At 41.0% G+C, this 26,194-nt stretch overlaps 1 protein-coding gene across 21 annotated transcripts in view; it reads right to left on the bottom strand.

Annotated features, from left to right (window-relative positions):
• baz2ba (bromodomain adjacent to zinc finger domain, 2Ba) overlaps positions 1-26,194 on the bottom strand; it is a 70,085-nt gene that overhangs the window by 2,311 nt on the left and 41,580 nt on the right. For 2 of the 21 annotated variants that reach the window (XM_061035201.1, XM_061035210.1), the window contains 33 exons: positions 25,375-25,566; positions 25,124-25,285; positions 24,293-24,501; positions 23,990-24,193; positions 22,315-22,911; positions 18,725-19,475; positions 17,894-18,163; positions 16,759-16,819; positions 16,491-16,599; positions 15,556-15,657; positions 14,733-14,955; positions 14,102-14,194; positions 12,929-12,990; positions 12,588-12,653; positions 11,832-11,897; positions 11,496-11,540; positions 11,201-11,233; positions 9,227-9,292; positions 8,764-8,904; positions 8,040-8,294; positions 7,476-7,699; positions 6,955-7,029; positions 6,570-6,801; positions 6,412-6,474; positions 5,689-5,833; positions 4,519-5,342; positions 4,177-4,423; positions 3,767-3,922; positions 3,325-3,485; positions 2,549-2,880; positions 1,814-1,949; positions 1,563-1,709; positions 660-970 (listed from right to left, as the gene is read on the bottom strand). In XM_061035201.1, coding sequence (XP_060891184.1) covers positions 660-970; positions 1,563-1,709; positions 1,814-1,949; positions 2,549-2,880; positions 3,325-3,485; positions 3,767-3,922; positions 4,177-4,423; positions 4,519-5,342; positions 5,689-5,833; positions 6,412-6,474; positions 6,570-6,801; positions 6,955-7,029; positions 7,476-7,699; positions 8,040-8,294; positions 8,764-8,904; positions 9,227-9,292; positions 11,201-11,233; positions 11,496-11,540; positions 11,832-11,897; positions 12,588-12,653; positions 12,929-12,990; positions 14,102-14,194; positions 14,733-14,955; positions 15,556-15,657; positions 16,491-16,599; positions 16,759-16,819; positions 17,894-18,163; positions 18,725-19,475; positions 22,315-22,911; positions 23,990-24,193; positions 24,293-24,501; positions 25,124-25,285; positions 25,375-25,566 — 6,760 coding nt within the window. The remainder of the gene's footprint in view (positions 1-659; positions 971-1,562; positions 1,710-1,813; positions 1,950-2,548; positions 2,881-3,324; positions 3,486-3,766; positions 3,923-4,176; positions 4,424-4,518; positions 5,343-5,688; positions 5,834-6,411; positions 6,475-6,569; positions 6,802-6,954; positions 7,030-7,475; positions 7,700-8,039; positions 8,295-8,763; positions 8,905-9,226; positions 9,293-11,200; positions 11,234-11,495; positions 11,541-11,831; positions 11,898-12,587; positions 12,654-12,928; positions 12,991-14,101; positions 14,195-14,732; positions 14,956-15,555; positions 15,658-16,490; positions 16,600-16,758; positions 16,820-17,893; positions 18,164-18,724; positions 19,476-22,314; positions 22,912-23,989; positions 24,194-24,292; positions 24,502-25,123; positions 25,286-25,374; positions 25,567-26,194) is intronic. The other 19 variants (XM_061035297.1, XM_061035219.1, XM_061035314.1 and 16 more) reach the window with 19 other exon arrangements.

Below are 26,194 nucleotides of genomic sequence, written 5' to 3'. Positions count from 1 at the left end.
TTAATGTCACACTATGGGGATTCAGCCAAAGGGCCACTGATAAAAGCCCTTGAATTATTTACTGTTCAAACTGGGGGTCAGCCGTGTTGTTCCCAGAAAACATTTCAAGTGGTGCACAGTTAGTGATTGGTTTTCCATCACCCAGCTTTTGTTGATTCACAAAGGAGGTTAGTTGGTCTAGGCACAAAAGGCTTGCTCTTCAACTCACTTATGGTTGATGTGGCAGAGTGTCTCTTTCATCTTTCTGCTAAGGTTCAGTGTAAACGGTTACAAAGGTATAAAAACACATCTTCATTGACTCACTCATCGCCATGGGCGCAGCGAAACAGGAAAAATCGGAGAGCTAACCGGAGAACTATACGATTTTTTAGCCTAAAATATAACTGCATATGATTAAGAGTGTTTTTAAGGGCTAAGACCAACAAACACCACAGAAAAATAAACTAGGCTTGAAGTGAACTTTATGCTGAAATTTTCTTTTTTTAATTAGTGGTAAATAACATTTGATTTATGTAGAAAAGGAAAGATTTGAATCTTGTTTATTGGTAAAGTGAAGATGTCCTACAGCAGATCTCAGCTACTGTACATCTGTCTACAAGAATGTCATTTTAAATGAAGAATTCAAAGTCAAACAAGTATGAGCAAGCAGAGACACATACCTGCATAATCCCAGGTCCCTGTTGTTGTCTCTCGCTGTCTTGGCTCGCTTCACACACACAGGGCTCTCCTGATTGGCTGGTGGCTGAGCAGGTGAGCTCTCCTCTGTTTTCCTCTTCCTGCTGGTGTCTTTTGCTCCTTTCTTGGGCGTGCTGCTGGCGCTGGCCGGGTCGTCCTCTGACACTTCCCCGTTTCCTGCCTGCTTTCCATTCTTCTTTGCCTCTCCACCTTTCTTACCTCCTCCCCCTCCTCCTCCACTGGATGCTACTTGTTTGCTTTGAGGTTTTTTGTTTTTGGGAGACGGACCACTTGCCTGCACAACGTAAACAAAATATTAATCATTCTAATATTTGTCATTTATTGACCAATGATACATAGTTTCTCCTCTGGCCAAGTCTACATGAGGCTTTTGGAAAAGCTTAAAATACATATTTTTTTCATAGCTTCTTCAGATTGTTCTTTGTATGACTGTAAATAAAGAAATAAGCTTTATTGCAGCTTGATGGTGGAAAATCAAAATTTATGCTGCAGACATTAAATGTTAAGAGGCAATGTGATAAAAACTTATTGGGAAATGTATAATCCTTGCAGTTGTTGAGAATATAATGAGCATCAGATTATCTTGTGGCCTGTTATTTAAGGCATGTAACAAATACTGTGATAGTGTGTCCCCACTTTGAAGGCTGGGAAACCTTTGTTCTACAACATTTTCTCTCTATCAACCTTTCTTCACCTTAAGAGAAAGTCGGGCTGAAAAAGGTCTGAAAAGCCCCCAAATACTTTTTTAAATATTTTTGAGCGCACAAATTAAAAAAATATAATTAATTTGTACTACTGCAAAATATTCCCCTCTAAGAGTGATTCACTGCAGACATATGGCCCTGCATTTAAAATGCCTACCATACCTTGGATATACAGGCCGGGCAGTACCAGTCTCCCTCTGGGATACAAGTGATCTTGGGTTTGTGGCAGTAAGTGTGGCAGCCTTTGTCACAGCCGTCACAGAGCAGGAGGAGGTCCTCGTTATCCCCCTTCCTGCACATCTGACAATACTGAAAAAACATCAACTATTTAAAACATGCACTTGCTTTCTGAATAAATGTTTTTAGTTTGTGGTATGGAAACCAGCTGTGGTGTTATTTTATCTGCTGCTCACCACTTTCATGATGGACCTCTCCCAGGCGATTGACTTCTGCAGTTGCTGGATGCACATGGCCAACTGGGCAGCACTGCGCACTTCACTCAGAGCCTTTCTCCACACCTTCATACCATGGGCCACCTCCTCCTCACCACTGTGAGAAGATGATAAAGAAAGATGAGAGACAAAAATACACACGTATGCATGTATAAATGGGCCCATTTAAAAATACACAAAGCAGTAAACTGTATCAGTTGAACCAGCCGCCAACAAGACAGCAGACCATAGAGAGCCCCAGCTGTGCAGAAAGAGGCATGAGGAGTTTGGGGGTGTAGGGCGCTGGGGAGAGGTACACACTGATTTTGTTATGTTGAGGGGGTGATCATGCAGAAGGAGTGAAGGAGTAAACCTGTGTAAGTGTATGCCGTATAGAGGGAGCCATGAGTATGCCCAAAACCAAGGTTACAGATGCAAAACACCATGCAGATGACTGCAGAAAATATAAACATAAAGTAAACGCTGCCTAAACAGGAAATAAAGCTGAGTGGACTCACAACCCACCCCACCCAAAAACTGCACAAGACCAAAGAAACAAACAAGAATGCAACAAGCCACCACAAAGTCTGCTGCTGTGAACACAGCAAAGTGGATCCCACCTCACTTGTTGAGTAGTATGGGAAACAAAAGCACACAGAAGAGAGAGGAAATGCTCTTAGTGGGAGAGGGGGAGCTTTGGTTGGAGAAATGACCTACCCTTCCCTGTCAGCACTAGTGGATGGGGCGGGGGCAGGGACAGTGACCGTACCCACATTATCCAGCCTGATCTGAATGGTGGTACCTAAGGGACTCCTCAGGTACCTTCTCTCGATGTTGCGCTCCAAATCGGTCAGACGTGTCACTGCTATGTCCAACGGGTTGTCCGGGTGACGCATCACCCCGCCCTTCTCCCCCCGCTCCTCAGGATGCTCCTTGGAGTCTTTGTCCCCCGTGTTCGCTGAGGCCGGCGTTGATTTGGTGGGGGGCTTGTGCTCGAAGTAAACCAGGTCCTCCCGCTCGGACTGAGGGTCCGGAAATGTCCAGCCCTGCTAGAGAAAATCAGCTGTTCAGTATCATGGCATCAAACCACTCGACATGCTGAAAGTTCAGATAAAGCGGCTAGCGAACAAGTATTTGTCTCTTCATATTTGCACTCCTTTTTAAGGAGGAAGTTAGGGAGGGACGTGTTGGAATAAAATAAAAATAAAAATATATTTTTTGGAATATAAAGTAGTCAATGGCTCTGAATTTAAGACCATAAAAACAAAACAAAAAAACAGTGGTGTCCAATAAAATCTGGAATGTGGGACAAGTCATTATCTTTTCAAATTTCAAGGACATAAAAACGTTGAAAAAACAACTTTATGTTGTTGTTGGCCCAGATACTGGCATAATGAGGACAATCAATGCAGTAAATATCTAGTATGCAATACTTTCACTTCCTTACAAAGTGTGTAGTTGGGAATTGGTGCATTCTTGTTTAAGTGTATTACCTTGACTTGTAGGCTGGCTGCAGTGACTTTTCTCTCCAGTTCCTCGACCTGCTGCAGCACAGCAATGTCCATCTCCATCGCCTGCTCCTCAACACACCATCCCCGAACTGACTCCACACTGACCTGACTCTCCTCCAGCTCACACAGCTCAATCATGGCCGCTAGATAAGACAACAAAACAAATATCCGTCAGAAATGAATGCCCTGTAATACATTGAATTAGGAGGGTGAAAAACATGGACAAATATATTTGAAAGATAATCATAAAAAAAGTGTTTGCAGTTAGTTCAGGTCATCATGAGGACAAGTTTGAATAAAATCCAACAATCGTTAACAGTTTCTTTATAAATAATCTACTTACTACGTGCTCCAAGTCTAGTTCCTGAATCTTGAATGAAGCTATGTAGAGGGGTTATTCCCTCTGAAGTGTTTAGACACTTACCGTCTCTGTGTTTGGTGCAGACCTGGGGAATGATCTCCATGTATTTCTGAATCTGCCTCTGGAGGCCCTTCTCTCTGATGCCTCGGCTGTGGAGAGCGATCACTAAAGCCCTCAGCTCCCCAACGTCGGAAACCCTCCACCACCCTGTCAGCATCTCTGAGTCAATGAACACAAACACGCATGTAAGCTAGGAGACATTGAACATACATCATTGTAAAATTACATTTCATTTAGCTAATTTATACCCAAGTGAAACTGCGAACAGCAGAGCAGAACATTGCCTAATCCAATTATGTAAGATTATTCAGGCAAAATAAATATTTTCAGGCAGGTGAATTATTTTCAAATAAATAACGGATGTTGTTTATGGCCTCTTTCCTTATTTCTCTCTCCCTCTTTTTGTCACTCACCATCTGGAATAGGTCTAGGTGTTAGGTGGTCCAGGGATTTGGGCATCTCCAGGGCAGGAGAGGGCATGGATGGAGTTTTGTCAATAAGAGGTAAAGGTGATTCACTTTTACTGGAGACACTTGCTGCCGTGTTGCCCTCCAAAGAGTGACCTGGCATGGGGCTGCTGCACAGTGGCAAGCTAGGACTTAACATGCCACTGGGCCAGCTACCAAAAGAAACTCCCAATAATGAGCCACCTGACTTCACCTAGGGAGAAAAGGGGAAAAACAAAAGTGTGATGAGGGTAAGAAAAATAATTGTACAGAAAAAAAAAACCCATCTGTATTTGGACCCTGCCTCACCTGTAGGGCTGATAAAGGGTAGTTGAGAAGGCCAACCGGGTGGTGCGGGCTGGCTGAGGCAGAGGCAGCAGATGGGGTGAGTGGCAGAGCAGGGGAGGGAGGTGGGGATTTGGGATTGGCTGGGGTGGAGGACGCTTGGGGAGACACGCGGGCTGCCCCTGGAGGAGTCGTGCTGATGGAGGCGAGGTCACAGGGGTTTCGAGGGAGCAGGCTGAACCAGTGACCACTCCTCTCAGTCAGCACTCGTAGCAGCTGGTCATTTGCTTGAAATGAAATGTGTGGAGATGGAGCAGGGGACGAGGTTGGAGGAGTGTTCCCTGGGCTTTCAGGAGGGGCTGACAGGCATGGGACTGATAGTGAAGTTGAGGTCGGGTGAGGGACGTTTGTAGAGTCATTAGTGGTTGCCAAGGAGGGGGTTGTTGCTACTGCAGGCTGAGAGGTATTGTGAGTGGGGGAGGATGGTGTTGTGGTGGTGGTGGTGGTGGCAACAGGAGTGCCCACGGGGCTGCCGTTAAGTGTCACATGGGGACTCTCCTTGTCTTCTGCCTTCACAGTTTCTTTGCCAATGTCTTTGTTGGCATCCTGGAATGTGCACAGTTTAGAAACACAGCCTGGTTGCTGGTAGAATAGAGTCGGGGAGTTTTTCTTCCCATCATGTTCCTTTTCTTCCTCCTGTTGCTCCAAGCTTTGTATTTGAGTGCTCTGCCCATCTAGGTTGCTGGATTTGTCCTTCTGCAACTCGATCTCCTGAGGTTCCTCTTTGACCTTGACCTCCTCTGCTGCTCTCCTCCTCCTCTGTCGCTCCTCCTCCAGCTCCTCTGGAGCTGCAGGGATATTAGACGGTTAATGTAGTTGAAACTCAATTGTGTGGTTGATATTCCAGCTGTGTACTTTGATAAGTAAGGTTGTAATAGACTTTTATAGTTCTGAGATGTAATCTCAAATCATTCCTAAAATAATTAAGATAAAGACGAACATCGTCAGCACATTTAACACTTTCAAGAACAACGGTAATATTTCCTTCCTTTTGCTGCCAAAACAATTCTATTACCATACAAACCATGGCAAACATTTTTTTAATGAAAATAAAATGTTAAATTCTATCAGACGAGCAAGTTGAAGCACTTTTAAATATAAATACATATACATTCTGTGGTGCACCGTATCTACCTTCTCCACTCTCCATGGCTTCGATGAAGACCCCTCCACAGTGGGGAAGCACCCAGTACCGGCGGCGGTAGCGGTCTTGACCATACATCATGGAGCGTAGAGAATGTGAAATCTCAAACAGCTTTTTTCTGGTCTGATGATGTTGCTGAAATGATGCAAAACATACTCTATGATTCTATGCATTATTTTTTATCTATGAAAAACAAATGACACTCATACAACGTAAAGTCCTTTTGTAATCACCATGATAAATTAAGCATTACATGCTATGCTAATGAGGTAATTTATTAAGTTAATGAATGCATTCATTAGCTAATAGCCCCTTATCAGTGCACATGCCCATAAAATGTGCCAAACATATGATTGTTTTTAATAAACACTGTATAAGAAAGCATTTAAAGTTTTTCAGCATTACAACTAGTCTTTTATCTAGAGTGTGGGAAGTTTGTTTAATACTGTATGACATTAAATTTAAATAAAAATATCATTATGAGAAGATACAAGCAAGTCCTGTACAACAAAACAAGCAGCAATGCTTCATGTTTCTACAGACTGTATATCTCTTAAAAGACGCTTCCCTGAATACTTTTAATATCTGTGTCTGTCCTGTTTTAATCACACATCATTAGTGTAAACCAAACATCCATTCATAAAGCCTTATAAACTAATTTAAACACATAAAAACGTTGTTACAGAACTTGTACTTTTTACAGAAGAACACACCTTGGCTAACTTCTCAATCTGCTTCTCCAGCTCCTCGAGACTAGTGGCTTGGTCAACTTCATCCTTTTGACAAAACAAAAGAGATAAAAAGTCAATGTATGTGAGGGAACTGTTTGCTTTGATCAAGGGTTCATCGATAAAAAAATATCCCTTTTTACCTCATCATATGTCTCCACTTTTTTGACCTTCTTTATTTCTTCCTCCTCCTCCTCATCCTCTTCCTCAGCCTGGTCATCGCTGTCGTCGTCTTCGTCCTCATCATCGTCACTGTCTCCGCCCGCTTTTCTCTTGCGTTTGGTGGCAGAGGATGGAGTGCTAACAGACTGGTTCTCTTCCACACCCATACTGGCCTCCCTCCTCCCGGTGCGTTTAGCATGAATGGTCCTCAGCCTGCATAAATACACACACGCACACGCACACACACACACACACACACACACACACACACACACACACACACACACACCCGCACACATAGGTTAAGGATGATGGTGTGAACAGAGAATCAAAGACGTGTTTATATAACAGTTAAATCAAACTTACTTCTTCAATTTTCCTTCCATGATGATCTTGTCCTTCCTCATGTTTGCCATCTGATCCAGGCTCTTGTCGATCTCACTGCAGGAGGAAACACAATCCTGTAAGCTATGATTTTGCTCATGTCCATCTATGATTTGGTGTTTTTGGACAGTGATGGCATACACTTAGTTAAATTAAAAGCTAATACTGGCTAGAAAACTATATACAGCAAAAGTTAAAAGTTGAATTAACTGGTATCCCAAAGCACAAATGAATACTATATCATTATTATTACAATTAAAAAAGACTGTACTGCAAATTACTGCTCCATACTGTAGCTATATTAAGTAATTTTACTGCATCAAGAAAATATAAAATTATTCACACAGTTAATGAATATATTTTCTCACTGTGTGGTTGGAGAATAGAGTGTTAATAATCATTTTGTGTTTTGGATTTTGTGATTTCAGAGGTAGAGGACGTAGACCACTCCATAATCTCCATATGAAATGCCACAGTCTATATGAAGTTGCTGCTTCTCTCACCTGATGACAGTTCTGCTGCAGGCCAGCTCGTTAGCTAGGAAACCCAGGATGGAGGCCTTCTGGGAAGGTTTATGGGCCTGGAAAGCCTTGGTCTTCAGACTGAGGGCTAGAGGGGCTAGCTCTGTGTTGGCACAATGGGCTCCCATATACATCTGTAGCACCTCAGACACGTTATCCCTGTTGATGCCAACGTTTGTCAGGTGGTCCCCAAGCATTGTTTTTGTCTGATTGGGAGAGAGAAGGATGAAGTTGGTGAACATTTTCTTCAGAAAAAAGTAATTTGAGGTCTTGCTATTTGTTCACCCCCGTTTGTTTTAGTTGGGAGCAATGTAAAATGCATGTGCATTTATTCAAAGACAAGGTAACACTCAGTAACAATAAAATCAATAAAACCAAAATGAAAAATAAATGATGTGGAGATATGATTTGTATTCAGAATCAGCTTAAATAAAAGTAAAGAAACATGCAAACTAAAGTAAAAGTATAAAAAAGTATTCATTCTGTTCCACTGATTAAACGTATTATAAGTACATTGTATTATTAATGAACTTTGGAAAAGCTCACCTTTTGTCCAGGAGGCAAACCAGGATCACAAACTGCCAGAGAAAGCAGTTTGACCAGAAGGTCTTGGACCTGACCCATACTGTCCCCCACATTGAGCAAGCCCTCCTGTAGCATGCCCAGGGTGGGCACATCTGCATTCAAATCGAGCCCCAAAACCTTCCCAAAGCCTCGCATGAACTGCATCAGCATCAGGCAGTCTGACACGGCCCGGCCGGGGAGGATGAGACCAGGAATCCGAGAGAACTCTGGAAGAGGCTGTAAAAAGAGAAAAGTTAGTTCTATTTGCTGTTGTTGTTGATTTAGCATGAGTTACTGTAAGAGAATCATGTTAAGTTCAAATTAGGATACAGAAAATTATGATTAAAGGGACCGTAAAGCTCTCATTATATTTCACATCTGTTGCCTGTTAGTAAGATGTTGTTTTGCAATTCATAGTAATAAAAGCTCATTTTCTACATCATGCATTACACACATTAAGCCACTTGGGGGCACACTGTTCCACTTTTAAATGGCCTCTCCACCATAAGCTCGCATAATGAGCACTGACCCTTGAGAAAATATCAAACTATGTAATTTTAGTCATTTTTATTTGGAGATTACTGTTTTTTGTGCTAGTGCCACAATGCTGCCCTGAATTCACACATAAAGCAACATTCAAATATAAAAAAAAAAAATGCTAATCTACATTCACAGCACTGACCAGATGAGCTACTATCTTAACTACCTTATGATCAGACAGACACATGTCTTCATTTGGCTTCTTCAGCTCCCTCGCTATCTCCAGCTCCAGCCTCCGTTGCTCCAGTTTACGCTCTTTGTTCAGGCGCTTCTCATCCCTTTTCTCCTGCCTCAAGCGCTCACGCTCCTGGAGAGTTCCAAAATTCAAGGGAGCATTAGGGAAGCAAAGTGTATGTGGGCATTTCTATATGTTTGTGTGAAAACAGTGGAGAGGGTTTCCTTGGGTTTGCTGAGCGGTATTAGAATTCAGCCTAATGCTGCTGTGCATTCAAAGGAAAAGTGCTTGAGGGCCAGAATCTTTTGACTTGGTAAGTGTGTAGAAAAAAAAAATGAATGGAGGGAAAGAGTGCACAAAAAGGAGAAAAGCAGGGTTCTATCCAAGAAATAATGACTTTTCATGAAGTGGACTGTGTGTGTACTCCGGATGTATTTGTGTGCATATAGTCTACCTCTGCCTTCTTGCGAGCCTCAACAGCCTTCATCAGCATTACATGTTGTCTCCTCCTCTCCCTCTCCTAGAGTGGCAAAAAAAAACAGAAGCACATTAACAAGCACATGACGCACACACAGCACTCAAGGTCGACTAAATTTAGTATTTATTAATGTAGAATTGTGATGCATTAAATTCAAGAGGCACCATACTTGAACAAACACACAAGGATGCTTCACATGTATACACTTTCACATGTATGGTGGAAGCATAAGTGAAGAGTACAGTAGTACGATGACAACCAAAAAGCAACACATAGATGCGATATAAAGTAGATGTGATGACAGGCTCAAAAAAGAGAAGCAGCTGGAATCGGTGACGGCGCCTCTAAACTAAAGCTGACACAACAAAAGCAACAAAATGCTGGTTGCCAAAAGTCGTCTGATATGCCACATTGTCATACGTTAAAAATAATAAATTTGACTATTGCATGAGTCAATTCTAATGTGTATTTGACATGTCTCTCACATAATATTTAGTGAGGGGACAACAAATACAAATGGATGGTTAAGGATAGCTACAAACAGAGCAGTTTCACTTCAGTGGCTTTGGCAGCTTAGGTATTAGCACAGTATGTGACTGCTGAGGATGAGACATCTATGTTGTTCTTTGGTGCATGATACACAGTCTACTGCAAAAGGGCACAGGAATCACTGCTGACTGACTATCATTTCATTTGATCTCTTTAGGTTTCCTGTTCCACTGTATCAGCCTGTCAGTGCCTCTGTGATCCAACAGAAACACACAATTGCCACTATTTGGGCCTGCCAAGGATATTTCCAACAAAACATGGTCTGTTTGTGAGGATTGTTCTGTCAGTGTGATAAACAAAACAGGCTACATGCCAAGCACTCTGCTGCAATTTCCCCATGTTCTTATTGGTTTGATTTATCTGCAAATGGGGAACTTCAAAGGGAACCAGCTCAAAAGGGACATAAAACCTGTGGCAATCAGCTTTTTCTAGATTTTTAATTCATTGATTATGTTGAGGGATATTGTGATACAAAAAACTGCAGTAAATCAAAACTCATACAGCTGTATGTTATAATAGTAAGTGCCAGGATTGTTTCATGTTATCTCATTTTGCCCCTCTTTTAGGAAAGGTACAAGGGGTTGAGGCAACAATTGGCTCACTGTGAGTTTGAAACAGATAGGCAGAACCTGTAGATTCAGCTGCGACTGTGTATGAGTGAGAAGGGCTTCAAGCAAGGCAGCCAGGCCAAAATAAAATGCTACGCAGAACCGTATTTTTCCCCATGGTGGAATTTGTTGTATTGTTTCGTAGTCTTTTTGTAGGTTTATTTTGAAGCAAAGGCTGCGTTTAACCCTCATCAAAGTGTATGTATCTGGAAATATCTCCACCATAGAGACAAAAAGATTCTTAGTAGCTGTTTTCATTCTTTGTGCAGAGTACAGGAACAGTGAATGACAGAGAGGCTGGGATGGGGCAGGTTAAAGTCCAGCACTCTGTGGACTGCAGAACAGATGCACGGACGAACAGACACAAGCTCAATGTCTGGGCCGAAAAAGATCGTCAAGCACTCATGGGTAACACAAGCTACTCCAATACAACAGTTAGACAATGTATGTGATGGATGGAAACTCCTCGAGTGCACTTTCAGACAGTGAGTGTGGATTGGCTAGCGGTCTTTGCAATGCATTCTGAGTAGAAGAGGGGGGGGGGGGGGGGGGGACGGGGGAGGGGGGACAGAAGCTGCCTGGCCACCGTGACAGGGTCAGTTGTCCCTCAGGACGAGCAGATGGAGGCAGCATACTGACTCTTTTTTTTTCTCTCTTTTGTTGGTTTTGCTGGAAAGCCATGCAGAAGAATGTAGTATGACAGCAGCCAGTGCTACACTTAATGCATTGCTATGACAACCATAACACAACCAGTTACACGATGCAGGTGTTAGATGTACAAAAATAAACATACCCATACCATATCTAGTCTATGCCTCTCCAACTCCTGGCAGAGAGAGTTGGCAAAACATTATGAAACAGAAGTAATATCCAATACCAAAAATCATGGTGTATAATTAAGAAATACACTTAAGACTGTCAATAAATAGATGTTTGGTAATTAACCTCATTTACTCACACTCACACATTCCTGTATTTAAAGGCATATAGATGCACACATACACTCACACACACACACTTTCAAATTGCTATTCAAAGTGAAGTTTGAGGTAAATGGTCTTATTAAGCAAGTCGTAGTGAATCCTTACCTGGTGTTTGAGAATCTCCGCCTGCTGTCTCCTCAACTCTTTCTCCTCAAAGGAAAGAAAAAGAAGATGGGGGGGAAAAATCAATATATGCTTCCATTGTGCTGATATCATAAAAAGCCATTGCAGAATGATGGAATTTCAGCTCCTTTCAAAGGCCTGCTCTAATTTTATTGCCAGCTACTTTATAAGTGGGAAAAGCCCTACATCATGGTGCACATGAAATAATCTAATTCATGTGAATGTGATCAAAAAAAAAATCCCTGAGACATAGTAAGGTTACACTTACAGTAATTTTACATCAGCTTTAAGGGTTTTATTAAAAACATGTAAACCTACCTTTATCCGTTTTTCTGCCTCCAATATTTTGATATTGGCCGCTTCTTGCTTCTTTTTGCGTTTGGCCTATGAATAAAGATGAAGGTCAAGAATCACCGAGATAGACACACATCAATCAGTCTTGGATGAGGGCTTTGCTGCTCTTTAACTGATTGTTTGCAGTTTTCTGGTTTGAGCAAAGATTTTATGCTTCTGAATGCCAGTGAAATTTGTAAAACACAGCCAATGAATAATGTATCTCTTTAACACCTAATTGTGAATATGTTGAAGCCTCCCGTTAAGAGTGGCTTGTCAACCGTGTCAACTCAAAATTGATTTAGTCCTGCTAAAACACTTTGAAGCTCCTGCAGCATAATTGTGTGTGCCTGCGTGTGTGTGTGTGTGCCTGCGTGTGTGTGTTCATGCATCTTTGCACATGTGTTTGTGTGTGCGGAAAACAGTACCTTTTTTTTTTTTTCTCGACCCACTTATGCTAAACTGTTACTGTTGTCTGATGGAAAAAAAAGACTTTTCTGTCCAATTTAAATAAGGTCTGAAGAGGCAGCAACAGCCATTTTAATATTCAACAGCCGTCAACCAAGACCAATTTAGCATTAGTTCCATGTGGAATTATGCCTAAGAAGACGCAACTCCCTCCAATGCATGCTGCTGTTCAGTAATGAGCTTTAGGAAGATTAAAACACTATAGACTGAGGGGCAAAAACTATCCAGGAATGTTCTGCTTAATCAGAGGTGCTGTTGGATCAGATTCTGTACCTCCAAAATTTGCTGCGCCCTGAATTCTTTCTCCATCCGAATTTGCTGAATACGCTTGATCTTTTCCTGTAAAAAAAAAACGCCATCTCTTAATATTTGAGACACTGGAAAACATCTCCTAAATAATCTCACTTTCTGAGCACTCTATTCCACTTGGGCAAAAGACACAGCAATAAGTAGAGTACTAGCCGTAATGATGGTAATTGAAAAAGGAAGTTTTAAAGCATCACAAAATAACTATTCAGCATTTCTTGCAGTGGCTTTTTCTGTAAGAACACTTAGGTAGATAAGTAGATAAGGAGAGGGAAAGATTTGTGGGCACATGTGTAAGGCAGACCCACCTGCTGCTTGAGAATCTTGATATGCTCTTTCTGTTTCCTCCTTTCCTCTGCTGCCATGATAGCTGAAAAAGAATAGTCAGTTTTAGATTAATTTCTATGAAAATGACCTACGAAGTTGGGCAGGAATTTAAAGTTCTTAAAGGCGTTATTGATTAAGGAGGTTAAACTGAGATCAAGTGTATTAAACACAAGATCGCAAGACATTGCCAAGACAGGAGCGCCCGCTGTGGGCAGCTCCGTCACTCTGACATCTCTCATGACATCTCTCCATTAGTGCATGTCCATAGGATCCTGTTTGTGCATGTGTGTATATTTCAGCCTATGTGTGTGTTGCATGGTTAACAGAGTGTAAAAACAGAAATTTCCCCTTGCGGGAATCAATAAAGTAAATCTTAATCTTAATCTTAATTGTAGATCACCTCACCTTTGTCTGTCACACAAAACGAAAATAAAACACACAAATACAGTCTTTTAAAGCTACTACGAGGAACTTTTGTTTTCTGGTGATTTTGGCGCCCCCTGTGGACAAGGTGGCACGTCTTATCTTGTCTGTGATTTTGTGCTCTACATGCGTAATAACTATTTGCCAAAAAAAAACATTACATCATTTAGTATTTAAAACTCTCACATAAATATTTACTATACAAATTTCAAATAAAGCCACTTATATCACTAATTCTTACCCGATGGCCTTGATAAAAGAGATCAAGAGTAACTGTATAGAAATAATCTAACTTATTAGCCATACGACTTCATTCCACATCTTTAATGACCTGTAATGTTTAATCACCTTTAAAAACATATGTGCTTAGTAGAACCAGAACACAGTGAAACAAAGCAAACAGAGATCTTGATTGGGATTTGTAGCTTTGAAATTGTGTATAGGAATAAGAAGTGTATAAACTAAATGTTTGGAGGCAGTAGTCTGGTAGCAATAAAGATAAGAGCAGAAAGAAGATTAAAGCTAAGTGATGAAAATAAATATGAGCCTTCATTCAAACAAAGAATGTAGAAGAAGCATTAGTGTCCAAAGAGGCTTCTGGCCCTGCTGGTTTTTATACTTTCATGCTGGTTTGAAGTGACCATCAGACCAACAGCAAAGAACACCACTAACATCTTTACAGCCCAGTGCTCTTGTTAACAACACACAAACATAGGAAAAATTTAGTTTACCTTGCTGTTTCCGTGCTTCTTTGGCTGCACGCGCCAGTGCCTGCTTTTCCAGCTTTCTCATCAGTTTCATCTGGGCGGCCTGTCGGGCTATCTCTGCAGGAAGAGAGGTTTTGTAAGCGAGGAATTTCAGGAGAACCTCAATGCTTCTATGGCCTGTCTTGGCAAATCTGACTGAGAAAAAAATATTTTTCTTTTTGAAAGAGTCAGAACAAAATCAAAGACGGATACTTAAAAAAAAAAAAAAAATCCATAAAGGAAAAAATTTAATGTATGCAGTTTGTTTATAAAGATTTTGAAATACAAACAAATACCTTTTTGCAATATTTTTCAAAGGGTAGAACTGAATACTAGGTGGTACTGCTTTATGGTAAAACAGCATTTGTTATATTTTTAAGAAAGGCACACATAAGCCAAACAGAATTCTAAAATGATGTTATAACAATGCTGATTCAAATAGAAAAGTATCAGTATTACTTTGCACGAGGGAGGTGGATCTAACAAACAAGCATTATAAAAAAAAAAAAAAAAAGTAACTCCTTCCCATGGCCTCTTCTGCCTGCATAATGGCTGCTTGATTAATGGCACAAACACTTCTGACAAACATATTTCAGGGCTCATTTCCTCTGCTCACCTTGAGCCTCTAGTTTGCGCAGAAGTTTGACCTCACTGGGACTGGGGCCCTCTGGTACCAGCGGATCGCCTACATTAGGGGGCCGTCCCTTCCTCCGTCGGTTACCTTTGCCACCCTCGCCTGCTGACTGACGATCGGCGTTAGCGGGACGACCCCTTCGACCTTCCATGGCCAAAATACGAGGAATAACATCCTCTTCCTTCAACAGGCTCCACTGTAACCCCTTTAAGTGAGAAAAAGGATGGAGGGAAACGGAAAGATTGGGAAGGGTGGCAAAAGATAAAACTGTGATTGACATGTTGACATATAACATTTGATGTAACAGAGAATAATTTGATCACTGGCTTGCTAGACTAATCTGGATGTATTCATCAGGGGGATCAAGTCAGATGTGTTTTTAAAATTATACAATCCTACTTTTTTATTACTAACACAAAAAACATGGCTAAAGAATGCTTTAAATACAAATAACTCATTAACATCAGTCATTCATTGTCTAGACTTGTTCTGGCCCTCACCTCTGTGAGTAAATATGCTTGACTATGTATCTTTCTACTTCTACATACATCTTTTTTCTATTTTCTCTATTTGTATCACAGTCACATTACATGGCATATATCACTGGTCACCTGTGGAAGTAATGTCTGATTATAACATTTATCCATGCACAGTGAGAGGTCTATGAACTAGGACTACAGAGGGTTTTGGCTGATTCCTATCCATGCCCTGACAGTGGCTGCTGCATGAAGCTTTGCCTGCCGCTAGATGAAAAGATGAACAGGGATCAGGGACAGAGAGAGAGAGAGAGATGAAAGGCAGTCACCTGGGGTCCTTCTCTGGCTTCATAGAAGTCACCAACCCTTATCTTTGCACTGAAGCTAAAATTATCACGCGTGATGCCACTTATTCCATTTCTGGATAGATACTACAGAAGAGAAAATAATAATGGCGTTGGTTTAGTCAGAAAAAAAAAATCAAAATTTGCGACATTGAAAAGCAACTGGGAGGCTCTAGATTGGAGGGAGTTAGGTTACAGTGTGCTTCTGTGCAGTGCTACTAATCATTATAAAAGCCAGGGGACAAAAAAAAGAGCAAAAGCTCTCAGGAGAGAAAAATGGTTCTGACCTTGGGTTGCACAATTCAGTCCCTTTCTTATTTATCTGTGGCCATGCTAGGCTTTTTACTGCCTGCTGAATGTCTTGCTGTGAGTGAATGAGTACACATTTTTCTCTTTGCACTACAACACTCAAGGCAGCTCGGAAGATTAGCATAGTTCAGCTTTTGGTGAAGCAAACAAGGAAGATTACAGAAATATATTGGAAAAAGGGGAGAGAGCTGTGCATCCCAAAACGAACCATTAATCATTTTTAAAAGGGGGAAGGGGTGGGGTGGGGGGTGGTGGTGGGGTGGAGGGGGAAGAGTGTTACAAGAAGTGAATCTAAGAATATCATCTCCAACTATTGGGGTCACAGGAAGCGGGTTGGGGGTGGGGATCAGGATCAGGGTTAAGTGCAGCGGGAGCAACAAAATAGATTTTTTTTCCTGATACACAAGCATTTGTTTGAGAGTGATGTGGATGAGCAGTGTGGCAATAACTTCCAAAAATATCCATCAATAATAAATCGTCAAACCATTCAGCCCACAAGTATTCCCACTGTAATTCCTGTTACAAACTCAGCTGCTCATCTGCATGCCTCAAAACATCTGCTTCTGCATCATAGATGTAGACTAAAATGATGCATTGTGAAGAAGATGTACCTTCATCACATCTGGGTATTGCCTTAGTTTCTTGCCACAGGGGGCGTAGTAGGCCACCTCGCCTTGTGGTCGCCCCGCGACTGATTTGATTCTTGTTTCTCTCCGCCACCTGCATTTTAGAGAATGAAAAAATTGCCCCCTTGTTCGGAAAAACAGTGTGGACTGTACATTTTTTGACCATTTGTGGATGTGGATCTTGAATGTTACAAAACACTCTGAAGAGAACTGCTTCATAACAGCTTTCTTTCTCTCAGCCTCTTGTACATACCCCAACTCCAGAGGTGTCATCAGCTCCTTCTCATCCATCACCCTCTTCCTCTTTCCTAAGCCTGTGAAGAGACAGAGTTCAACTATCAATTTGATGGTACAACCTCTGTGACTGGAAACACACATACCCACACACACAAACACACACACAAACACAAACACAGAAGAAGCCTTTAAATGGCCTCCCCTGTAAACATTATAGCCTGACAGAAATTGTATTTGTGAAACCTATACCACCGATTTTATGGACACAGATTACCAATATGGCTTCATATTAGTGAAGTAAAAATAATTTAATTCATACGTGGACTATGATCTTATAATCTTTTATGCACTGTTACATGCTACTGAGCTCAGGGTTTTGATAATTGTATTGGTAATTATAAAGTATATGAGCATATGAGAATGCAATCATCTTCCCAAACAACTTGATACATTCACATGAGGCATTGTCTTTTGGATTACATTTTCCGGAAAAATAGTTAACATGTTGGCACTTACCTGAAAATATATTAAAAAAGATATCAACATGTCTGTGATAGGACTGTATCGGCCCGAAACCCTTGGTTTTCCAACATTAAGTAACCACAAGGTTAAAACTACTCACAATGCTTTGGGCTGCCATAACTAAATTCATGGAACTAAAGTACCAAACCATGATAAATATGAACTAAAGAGTGAATTTACATCACATGTTGTTTGTCCCAACAGTTTCCATTTAAAAGATGCATAAGAGGAAAGACGATTTTCAACACAAGGGGGAAGGACTGGAATGTCTGCTGGTACATTCCTGGCAAGCTCCACATTTGTCCTATTTTCTCTGATCTGGGTAATCTCTCTGCATTGAAAGAAGGCGGAAATGAACCTTGTTGCTGTGCCAAACAAGTTGTCAGGGCTCTTAGACATGTACCTACAAGACCTCAGAGCCATGACAACCAACTGCCTCCTTCCTGCCACCTTAAAATTAACAATCCCTCTTCAGACAGTCATCAGAGGAAGATAGATCATTAACAAAAACATGGTATTTTAATGCACAATGCCAAAACCTATACATTTTACAATCAATCAAGAGATCACAACCTATATCTCTCCTGCTCATTTTTACGGTTGCCGTGTACAGATTTTCAATGCATTACCTAACGGAGAAGCCAGGCTGTAGGAGGATGAGCCTGGAGAGCTGTGATAGGCCAAGGCACTGGAGCTGGTGACAATGGTGGGAGACTTGATGACCTGTAGGTTGAGGGGGGAGCAGCTGGTGGCGGTGTGATTGGTTGAGGTGTTCAGTAGTTCATGGCCTTTGGTTAGCCTGCGGGGAGTCATCTCCTTCTTAGATGATCCACATGGCAGCAGCTTTAACTCCTTCACTTTCTTTCCAGAGATGTCACTGTCTGAGTTGCTGTCGGACTCTAGAAAGAGCCGAGGACACAAATTGGTAAGGATTGGATAATTGGAAATGAAAGGGCTTCCATTCATTACAACAAAGGCTGATTGAATTAATGACTTCTTAGTGTGTGACCACATTTCTATGGTTTAAAAAGGATTTTTATAATAACTGAGCTCTGCTTGATCCTTATGTTGATTTGAACTTAAATAATTAGTCAATTAATTGACATCTCTACAGAAATATACTCTTCAAACTCTTGTTGATGAATTTAGTTATATCTTATTATAGAAAATGTAGCTGTTCTGAAATCTCTGTTACAAGAATTTTCGGTGTGTCTTTACTTCACATTATAATAAATGTTATTAGATATGGACTGTAAAATCGACGGATAAGTTACTTAAAAGGGATGCTACTTTCCCTTTAACTTCTTTATTTGACTTTTTTAACTGAAGAATGACCTGACAAACCAAGTAATAATAAAAAGAGTGATAATTAATTAAAATATTTGTTCATTTCAGCCCTTTGAATAACTATGCTCAGCTTATTAAACTGAAAGTTACTTTTCTAGATAGAAGATACAAACCTGAAAGACTATCATCTGAGTCCTCTTCATCCTCCTCCTCCTCCTCCTCAAGGTCATCATCCTCATCCTCATCGTCGTCTGCCGAGTCATCGGATTCCTTATTAGCAGGGAGACCAGCTGTGGGGTTACACGTCCCAGGGATACCCATGCCAGGAATTCCAACACCAGGGATACTAACTCCAGGGATCCCGATCCCGGACTCTCCTCCGCGAAACAAATCTACAAGAGACTGAACCAGGTGGTTCTGAGAAAAGCCCTTCCAGGCAGCTAAAGGGTCTGCTTGTCCGAGTCCCTGTCCGAGCCCTGGTGTCTGTCCCTTTACCTTGGGGGTCTTGTTCTTTCTGGATCCATGGCCTGTTGCATGGGGTGAGGTAGTGGAGGGCTGTGACAGAGCCCCAGTGTGGGCGGCTGTTTGGGTCCTGTTCGCCCCTGTGCTCAGATTGACAGGCATCGACCCAGCATCGGAGTCACACTGAGGGGACTTGCCTTTAGAGGCCAAGTCTTTGCGAGGTTTGGTGATGAGGGCGAGAGGTGCGTCCTGAGTGGTGCTTTGGATGACTCCGTTGGGGTGATGGGGTTCAGGGAGCCCCAGCAGGGCACTCGAGAGGAAGAGGTTGGAGTGATTGTTCTGGGGAGGAGGAGTGGGATGCAATGGTGATGAAGACAGTGATGTCCTCTTAGGAGACTTGTTTGGCCCCTGCTGCTGCTTCTTTAGCTCAGCTGGGAACGTCTGCCCTTGGGACATGAGAGTCTGGGAATAGAGGAGGAGGAGAGAAGGAGAGGACAAGGAGAGGCAGGGAGTCAGGGGGAGGGTGGGAGAGTGAGAGGAACAAAGAAAGGTTGGAACAAAATAAGAAAAGAAATGGGACAAAGTGGAGTTGCTCTAGCTGTCAGTTCGCATAACTGTTGATTGTTTGAGCAGGTGACAAAACTACAATAGTGAACACTGGTACAGTTAACTGTGTCTAAGCCCTTTTCTGAGAAACAAAAAGGAACATAAATGCAAAAACCAAAGGCATTGTACTCGGCCAAGTTCACAAAAACAGACACTGAGGATCTCTCTAAAATCGTAATTACTCGTCTGCACAACTGAAAAGCTCCATCATCATTATCATCCTGCAGCTGGCCATGTTTGCCTTTTTTACACTGATGACAAGTTTGGCTCAATCTGTGTTTAAGCAAAGGCAGGTTAGACTTCAACGTTTGCACTTTCAACTAGATGTGATATGAAGTGAAACAAATCAATTTCACAGACCATGAAATACAGTAACCATGCTGAAACCACAGGGGGAATTTAGCTCGTTGTAAACTTCTCTATACTGGTAAAACAGGAAAGGGGAAATGATTTTCACAGAACAAGCGGATCTCAAAAGGTTTATCTTATTGATTATTGTGCTATCATTTATATTTCATCTGAGGGGAAGGGAATATGTGCTGTAAAGCCAAAGAAAGTGGCAATTCTTATTCAATTTCATCCGAACCAATTGAGAAACATAAATAATTCACTGGCATGTTCGCAAAGTGTGCTTAAGGAACACTAATGAAACTAAAAGCATCACAAACACCAGACTGGATGTAGCAACAGAGCTACTGTAATGTGTCAAAACTTTTAGTACTTAAAGCACATAGAAAACCACGAGACATAAACTTAATACGCTATTTAAAAAAGGAGGTTTGAACTCATTACAACATATTTTGCATGTAGAGGTTCCAATGTTAAACTTCAGCTTAGACAGTGTGATAGGCATTTCAGTTCACAGGAGCAAAAGAGAACTATCTAAAGCAAATAAAACTGGCTCATAGCTTAAATTGTTATATACAACATCATCATATAAAAAAGTAGAGGAAACAATCTTTAAAAACCTTGATATATGTAGAGGTTATATATGTATATGTATGTCTTTGATATATGTAGAGGCTATATATGTATATGTATGTCTGTGATATATGTAGAGGCTATATATGTATATGTATGTCTGTGATATATGTAGAGGCTATATATGTATATGTATGTCTTTGATATATGTGGAGGCTATATATGTATATGTATGTCTTTGATATATGTGGAGGCTAGGTGTAATTGTAAGGAACTAAGCACCTACTGGAACTGGCGAAAATCAGTTACCAATGATTGCCCAGTCTTTGTTTCGACATTTCTATTCTTCATTAAACTAGAGCAATTAAAAGTGTTGGGATGTTAAACTTAAAGCATTATGTTCTGTTAAATATTTCATGTATTTGGTAAAAAGCCTAGATGCAGTTTTTAATGTAAATTCTGGTGCTTCATTTCACTTTGCCTCATTTTGACAAATTTCCTCACAGCCCTGATCCACATTCCCATTAGAGGCACATTTTAATGCAACACCATCAAGCGTAGACGTTTGAAGAAATGTCTCTGTCCTGTCCTGTCTCTTCATTAGGGCAGCGTGCACTGATATTTTAAATGTAATTTTTGATCAGTTCTCTTGTGTACATTTTCGCCATCTGCAAGTCACAACAATTCAAATTTCTTTCCTTACCACGTCAAGGTAGATTTCTATGTTGTTGAACTGATAACAATGCCTTTCTGTGTGTTGAATGAACCAAATGTCCCTTTGAAATTTATAAAAAAAGGGCTTTTTACATTACTGTTCATCAAGTGATGGTAAACACAGCCCTCTAGAACCTTTTAAACATTATTTAGGACGTTAAGCCAAAAACAAATAATAACTTACAGTCCTTTGATAGAGTAATAAAAAAAAGTGATATTACTTATTCCATTATTAACAAGTTTACTTGTAATCTGTGATCTATAATATTCCAAATTAACCTTCTCAACACAGCAATTACTTTTTTTTTCAAATATGTCCAAGAGCAACATAAATCAATAACAAATGATTCCCTGTTTTAAACTTCTTGGTCTTCCTCAATTCACACAGGAACTTAAAAAACTGTCACACCAAATGGATAACTAGAGAAATCCCTTGGTAATGACTTATTAAAATAACTAAATATCCTAGATGTCTGTTAGTTTTTTTTGTGTCCAATCCCAGTGCCCTACCAGTTTACTCAAGCAAGTACATCCTCCTTAATGAAAAACACAAAACAAAGAATCTCTCAGATGTCCAACTTCAGAGTGATAACAGTTTGCTTACAGCCATGATATCATTTTAAAGAGGCTCTGTGGAACATGTTTTTTTCTACGATACAACATCCAAGCCCTCTTGTGAACGAGGAACTGCTTCAGTCAAAGCTCTAATTTCATTTTTAAATCAAGAGTGCATTTTCAGCCTAACAGTTCTGTAGCAGTCTGTGAGCTGCTTGGCATGCTCTTGAATAAATGTGCTAAATGGCCACCAGACTAAGAAAGGTCTGGATATGGTGCTGTAATGATGAAGCAAAGAGAGAAGAGTAACTGCAAATTTAACTGCACACTCAGCTCTTGTTGAAAAATACATTACTGTCAATTTGTTGGGAACAACTTTGAACTGTTAAGCTGACTGCGCAGTTCTAGGTATCGTGTCCATCTCTCAGCAAACATGCAAAACACTGTGTGCCACGTGTATGTGATAAAAGAGTAGTTCAATTGAGTTATTATAAGGTAAACTTACCTGTTTGAGCCTGAACTCACTGATCTGTGCGAGTGAAGCCTCCAGCAGTTTCTTTTTGTTGGATTTGGCAGATCCAGAACCAGCACGCTGAGACTGCTTCAGCGAGGACTTCCGGGAGCTGGTCACAGATGAGGTCAAACCAAAAGATTTTGGGGAGCTAGATGGCGGGAGAGTTGAGCGGGGTGGAGAGGGGACGGAGAGAGGCTTAGGGGAGGAGCACAGGGAGAGGGGCAGGTGCTGTGGGGAGGAGGAGGGCAGCAGTTTCGGAGGTTTTGGAGACGAGGTGCTTGATCCCTTTGGGGATGTAGTGAGCGCTATGGGGGAGGAAGATGGCGAGGACTCCCTGCGGGGTTGAGTGAGGAGCGCCAGGGGCTTTGAGTTGGCAGCCAGGCCGGTGGACTGAATGACGCTAAAGTGATGCTGTGGCGCATCTGTCCGAGTCCTGGAGCTGTGAAGGGCCAGTGGCGAGGTTTGGGACAAGGCAGGAGGAGAGACAGAGGGCACAAGGGTAGGGGGATTTGAGGGGACCTTCTTATCCTGGAGCTCCCCAGAGAGCAGCCTGTCCATCTTTGCAGATCCAGTGCTGGTTATCAACCCCTGAGGAGGAAAAGAATAATAAATAAAGAACTTTTAGAACAAAGATCATTAATCTAAATTAATTACTATTTAAGGCACCGGTCAATAAGGGCAATCCAGTGAATAGATCTTAAAGAGGTCTAACTATTCACTCCTTCACTAATACTACTCACTGTATGGGGTTTTCATTTAAAGGACTATGTGAGCTGTGAGCTGTCAGCTGCAGAAACACTGCAGACTGAAACAGAACAGTGCTCCTCTTTTACTCAATTTGCAGTTGTTGACCATTTCTTGACATCAGTTCTGACCAAATCAGTACATTTATCTTAAAATAGTTATACAATGGCAATAAATCACCTTTTTGTTTGAGATATTATTTTTCAAATAATTCACAATCATTTATTTACTTAGCTCAACAGGCTACAAATCTCCATCTTCCGTGGTAGAAAATATTCCACAGTCAGCTCTCCATCATAGATCGGTGCTCTTTTGGAATTAAAAATGCTCACCTAATCAATCCCTCTGTATTATTGTCATAGAAAACAAGACTTAGTAATTCCCTGCTGTCAAATAATATTATATGGAAAAATAGACCACTTCAAAAATCAATTTGTCATATCATGGGTACGGCTACATCTCTGGATTCTTTTATTTATTAGAACTAAAAACTCCTCTCTGCCCTTTTAAAAGTGTTTTAAATATTTGATATTGAGGTTATTTGAGGTTTGTTTTAAAGCTTTGGATAAACTCATTGTCTTTTGGCTGTGGTTTTCAAACAGCCATTTACAGGTACCAAATGAAATAACGTAATTAAACACTAATGGCATGATTTCTCTGTGCTGTCAATTACATCATCATTTATTTTTCTTTAAATCAGTCCAATGCATGGTGTGTTTAATGCTGGGTAAATAACTATAAGCTGTACATTTCTTTTCAAGATGCATTGTGGGTATTAGAGTCTACTATCAGGATATAATAGTTCTAATAAATCATTCAGAATGAACTAAAAGGGCAAACTTACTGTATGGTGGTTCTTAAGTAGTGAGTGGTTTTGGAAACATAATGTGTTTTTGGTATCACAGAATATCTGTTTCTTTACCTTAGGTTTTTTCCTTGTCCGCTTTTCGGAGTCTGATGATTTGTCCTCATCTTCATCATCATCGTCATCGTCGTCATCATCGTCATCATCCTCTGCCAGGTCTTCAAGATCGCTGCTGAGAGACCCGTCACTTGTGCTGTCTGAGGATGTGCCTGATTCACTGTTGCTCCCCCCCAAAGTGTCTGCAAGCTTCTTTCTTGGTTTCTGAGTTGAGAAGAGAAAATAAATGTTAGCTATACTGTGTGATGTAAGATATGTCTATTTCACAGATCACTTCTTTTCAAACTGAGGAGTGAAATAAACCTCAGTGCTGACCTTCTCTTTAGTTTTCTGGACCGGCTTCTCCACCAACTCGGCTGGATTGTTCTGGGGGCTGCTACGGTGACTGTTAGAAGGGTCTGAATTTTTGGTTGGCTTGGATGATGCCTGAACAGGAGCTGGACTTGTGGAAAAGCTGCCTGATTGTGTGGTGGAAGGACAAACCCCGCTGCCATTCACTGCCCCGTTCACGCCTAAGAAACACAAAACAGATCCCCCTTATCAGTAATCAGCTATATTTTCTCTGAAAACTTTGCTACACAGGATAATACAATATCTGGAAAGAACTGCAGAATGAAATAAGGCTAATAAAAATATTGATTTATACATGTATCTCATCAAACATGCTGGCAGCGTGAGGCACAAGCCCAACATGAGTGGTTTAGATAATAAAAGATAAATTAAAAGATACTGTGAAATTAAAAGAGTGCAAGAAACCGAGATTATGAGAGGGAATGGAAGGGAAAGAGGGGGGAGAGAGAGGTTGACAGAATCACTAAGGGAGGACTGAAAGTCATTAAATCTGTTGTGAAAAGGAGAAATCTCATCACAGGACAAAGTGGATCCAGGCTGTAGGAGAAGAAGACATACAGAGAGAAATAGCTGGAGAGGAGAGATGGGGATTGAGATGATGTTTTATTCAGTGCAGTCACATCTGAGAAAAGGGATCAATTAATTCACAAACACATATACTCACATGAAAAAAAAAAAATGTACCAAAATCACCTGCTTCACTTGTGCTATAATTCCATCATAATAATCACTTTTTCAGTGAATGTGAGGATCAATAAATTGATCTTCTGGGACGTGCTGTACCTTTCTGTGGAGCATGGCTATTCTTGCCGGGCATCCTGATCTGAACAGGACTGGCGCTGTGGTTGGGCTGAATGTGAGGGGTGAAGAACGGAGGGAAGCCGATAAAAGAGGGGAGAAAGGCAGCAGCTCCCCGTCCATGGGCTTCAGCAGCTCGCCACCACTCTGTTGGAGAGCAGAGAAGAGAAGAGGATTAGAGATGCATTCACATTAAGCCAATTTACTGCCAGAAATTCAAATGTCCCCCTTCTTACCAGAGAGGGCTCCTAGCTGGGGGTGGGCAGCCAGAGCAGCTGACATGCCCAGAGAACCCAGGCCTCCAAACTCGGGCCTGCCTGCTCCAGTAGTGTAGATGGCTCCGAAGGCTGGGTGGTTGACCAGAGGGAAGGCACTTGACAATGTGGAGCCAATAAAAGGCTGTTCTCCTGCTGCTCCAAACAGACGACCTGGGAGAGATCCAAACCAAGGAGGATATTTTCAATTCAAAGGTGTTCAAATGAAATCCATACGGGGTACTGATATAATGCAACAAGTGAAGCAATTGTTATCAACTTTTGTAGTCTGTTGTTTTACAAAATACAGACAAAATGTCTTGTAAAAGGAGACTTTATCGTGTTTTAAGGATTGTTGACATTTAAGCAATCAGTGTGGTTGCCAATTCTAAGAAATACAGAAAACATTGAAGTGTTCCTTTGACAGAAAAAAGGACTCCTGAACACAGAAAATGAGTGCAATGTTAAAATCAAATCCTTTTCCTTAATTTTTCATATTTATTGGAAATGTGTTATTTCCAGCTACTGTTTTAGTTCAGATACAAATGTAACCATCATAAACAGGATTAAATGATGATTTCCATACACAAGGCGAATTATGTTTTGAACTCCAGTGTCTAAAAATACTGGGAACATTTGAATATTTGTAAATATTACAATCATTTCTTACATTAAATAAACAGCCAGAATGACAGTTGTTTACTGCACCTTTAGCACCACTCATTGCCCCACTGCTATTTTTCTATATGTTTATTTGTGTAGACTGAGAACATTGTTCTCAAATTACCTCACTGAGCCCTTT

Source organism: Labrus mixtus, chromosome 1 (genome assembly GCF_963584025.1).
Source record: "Labrus mixtus chromosome 1, fLabMix1.1, whole genome shotgun sequence".
Taxonomy (NCBI): domain Eukaryota; kingdom Metazoa; phylum Chordata; class Actinopteri; order Labriformes; family Labridae; genus Labrus; species Labrus mixtus.
Note: the sequence above shows the minus strand (reverse complement) of the source record. Positions and strands in the feature narration are given on the sequence as shown.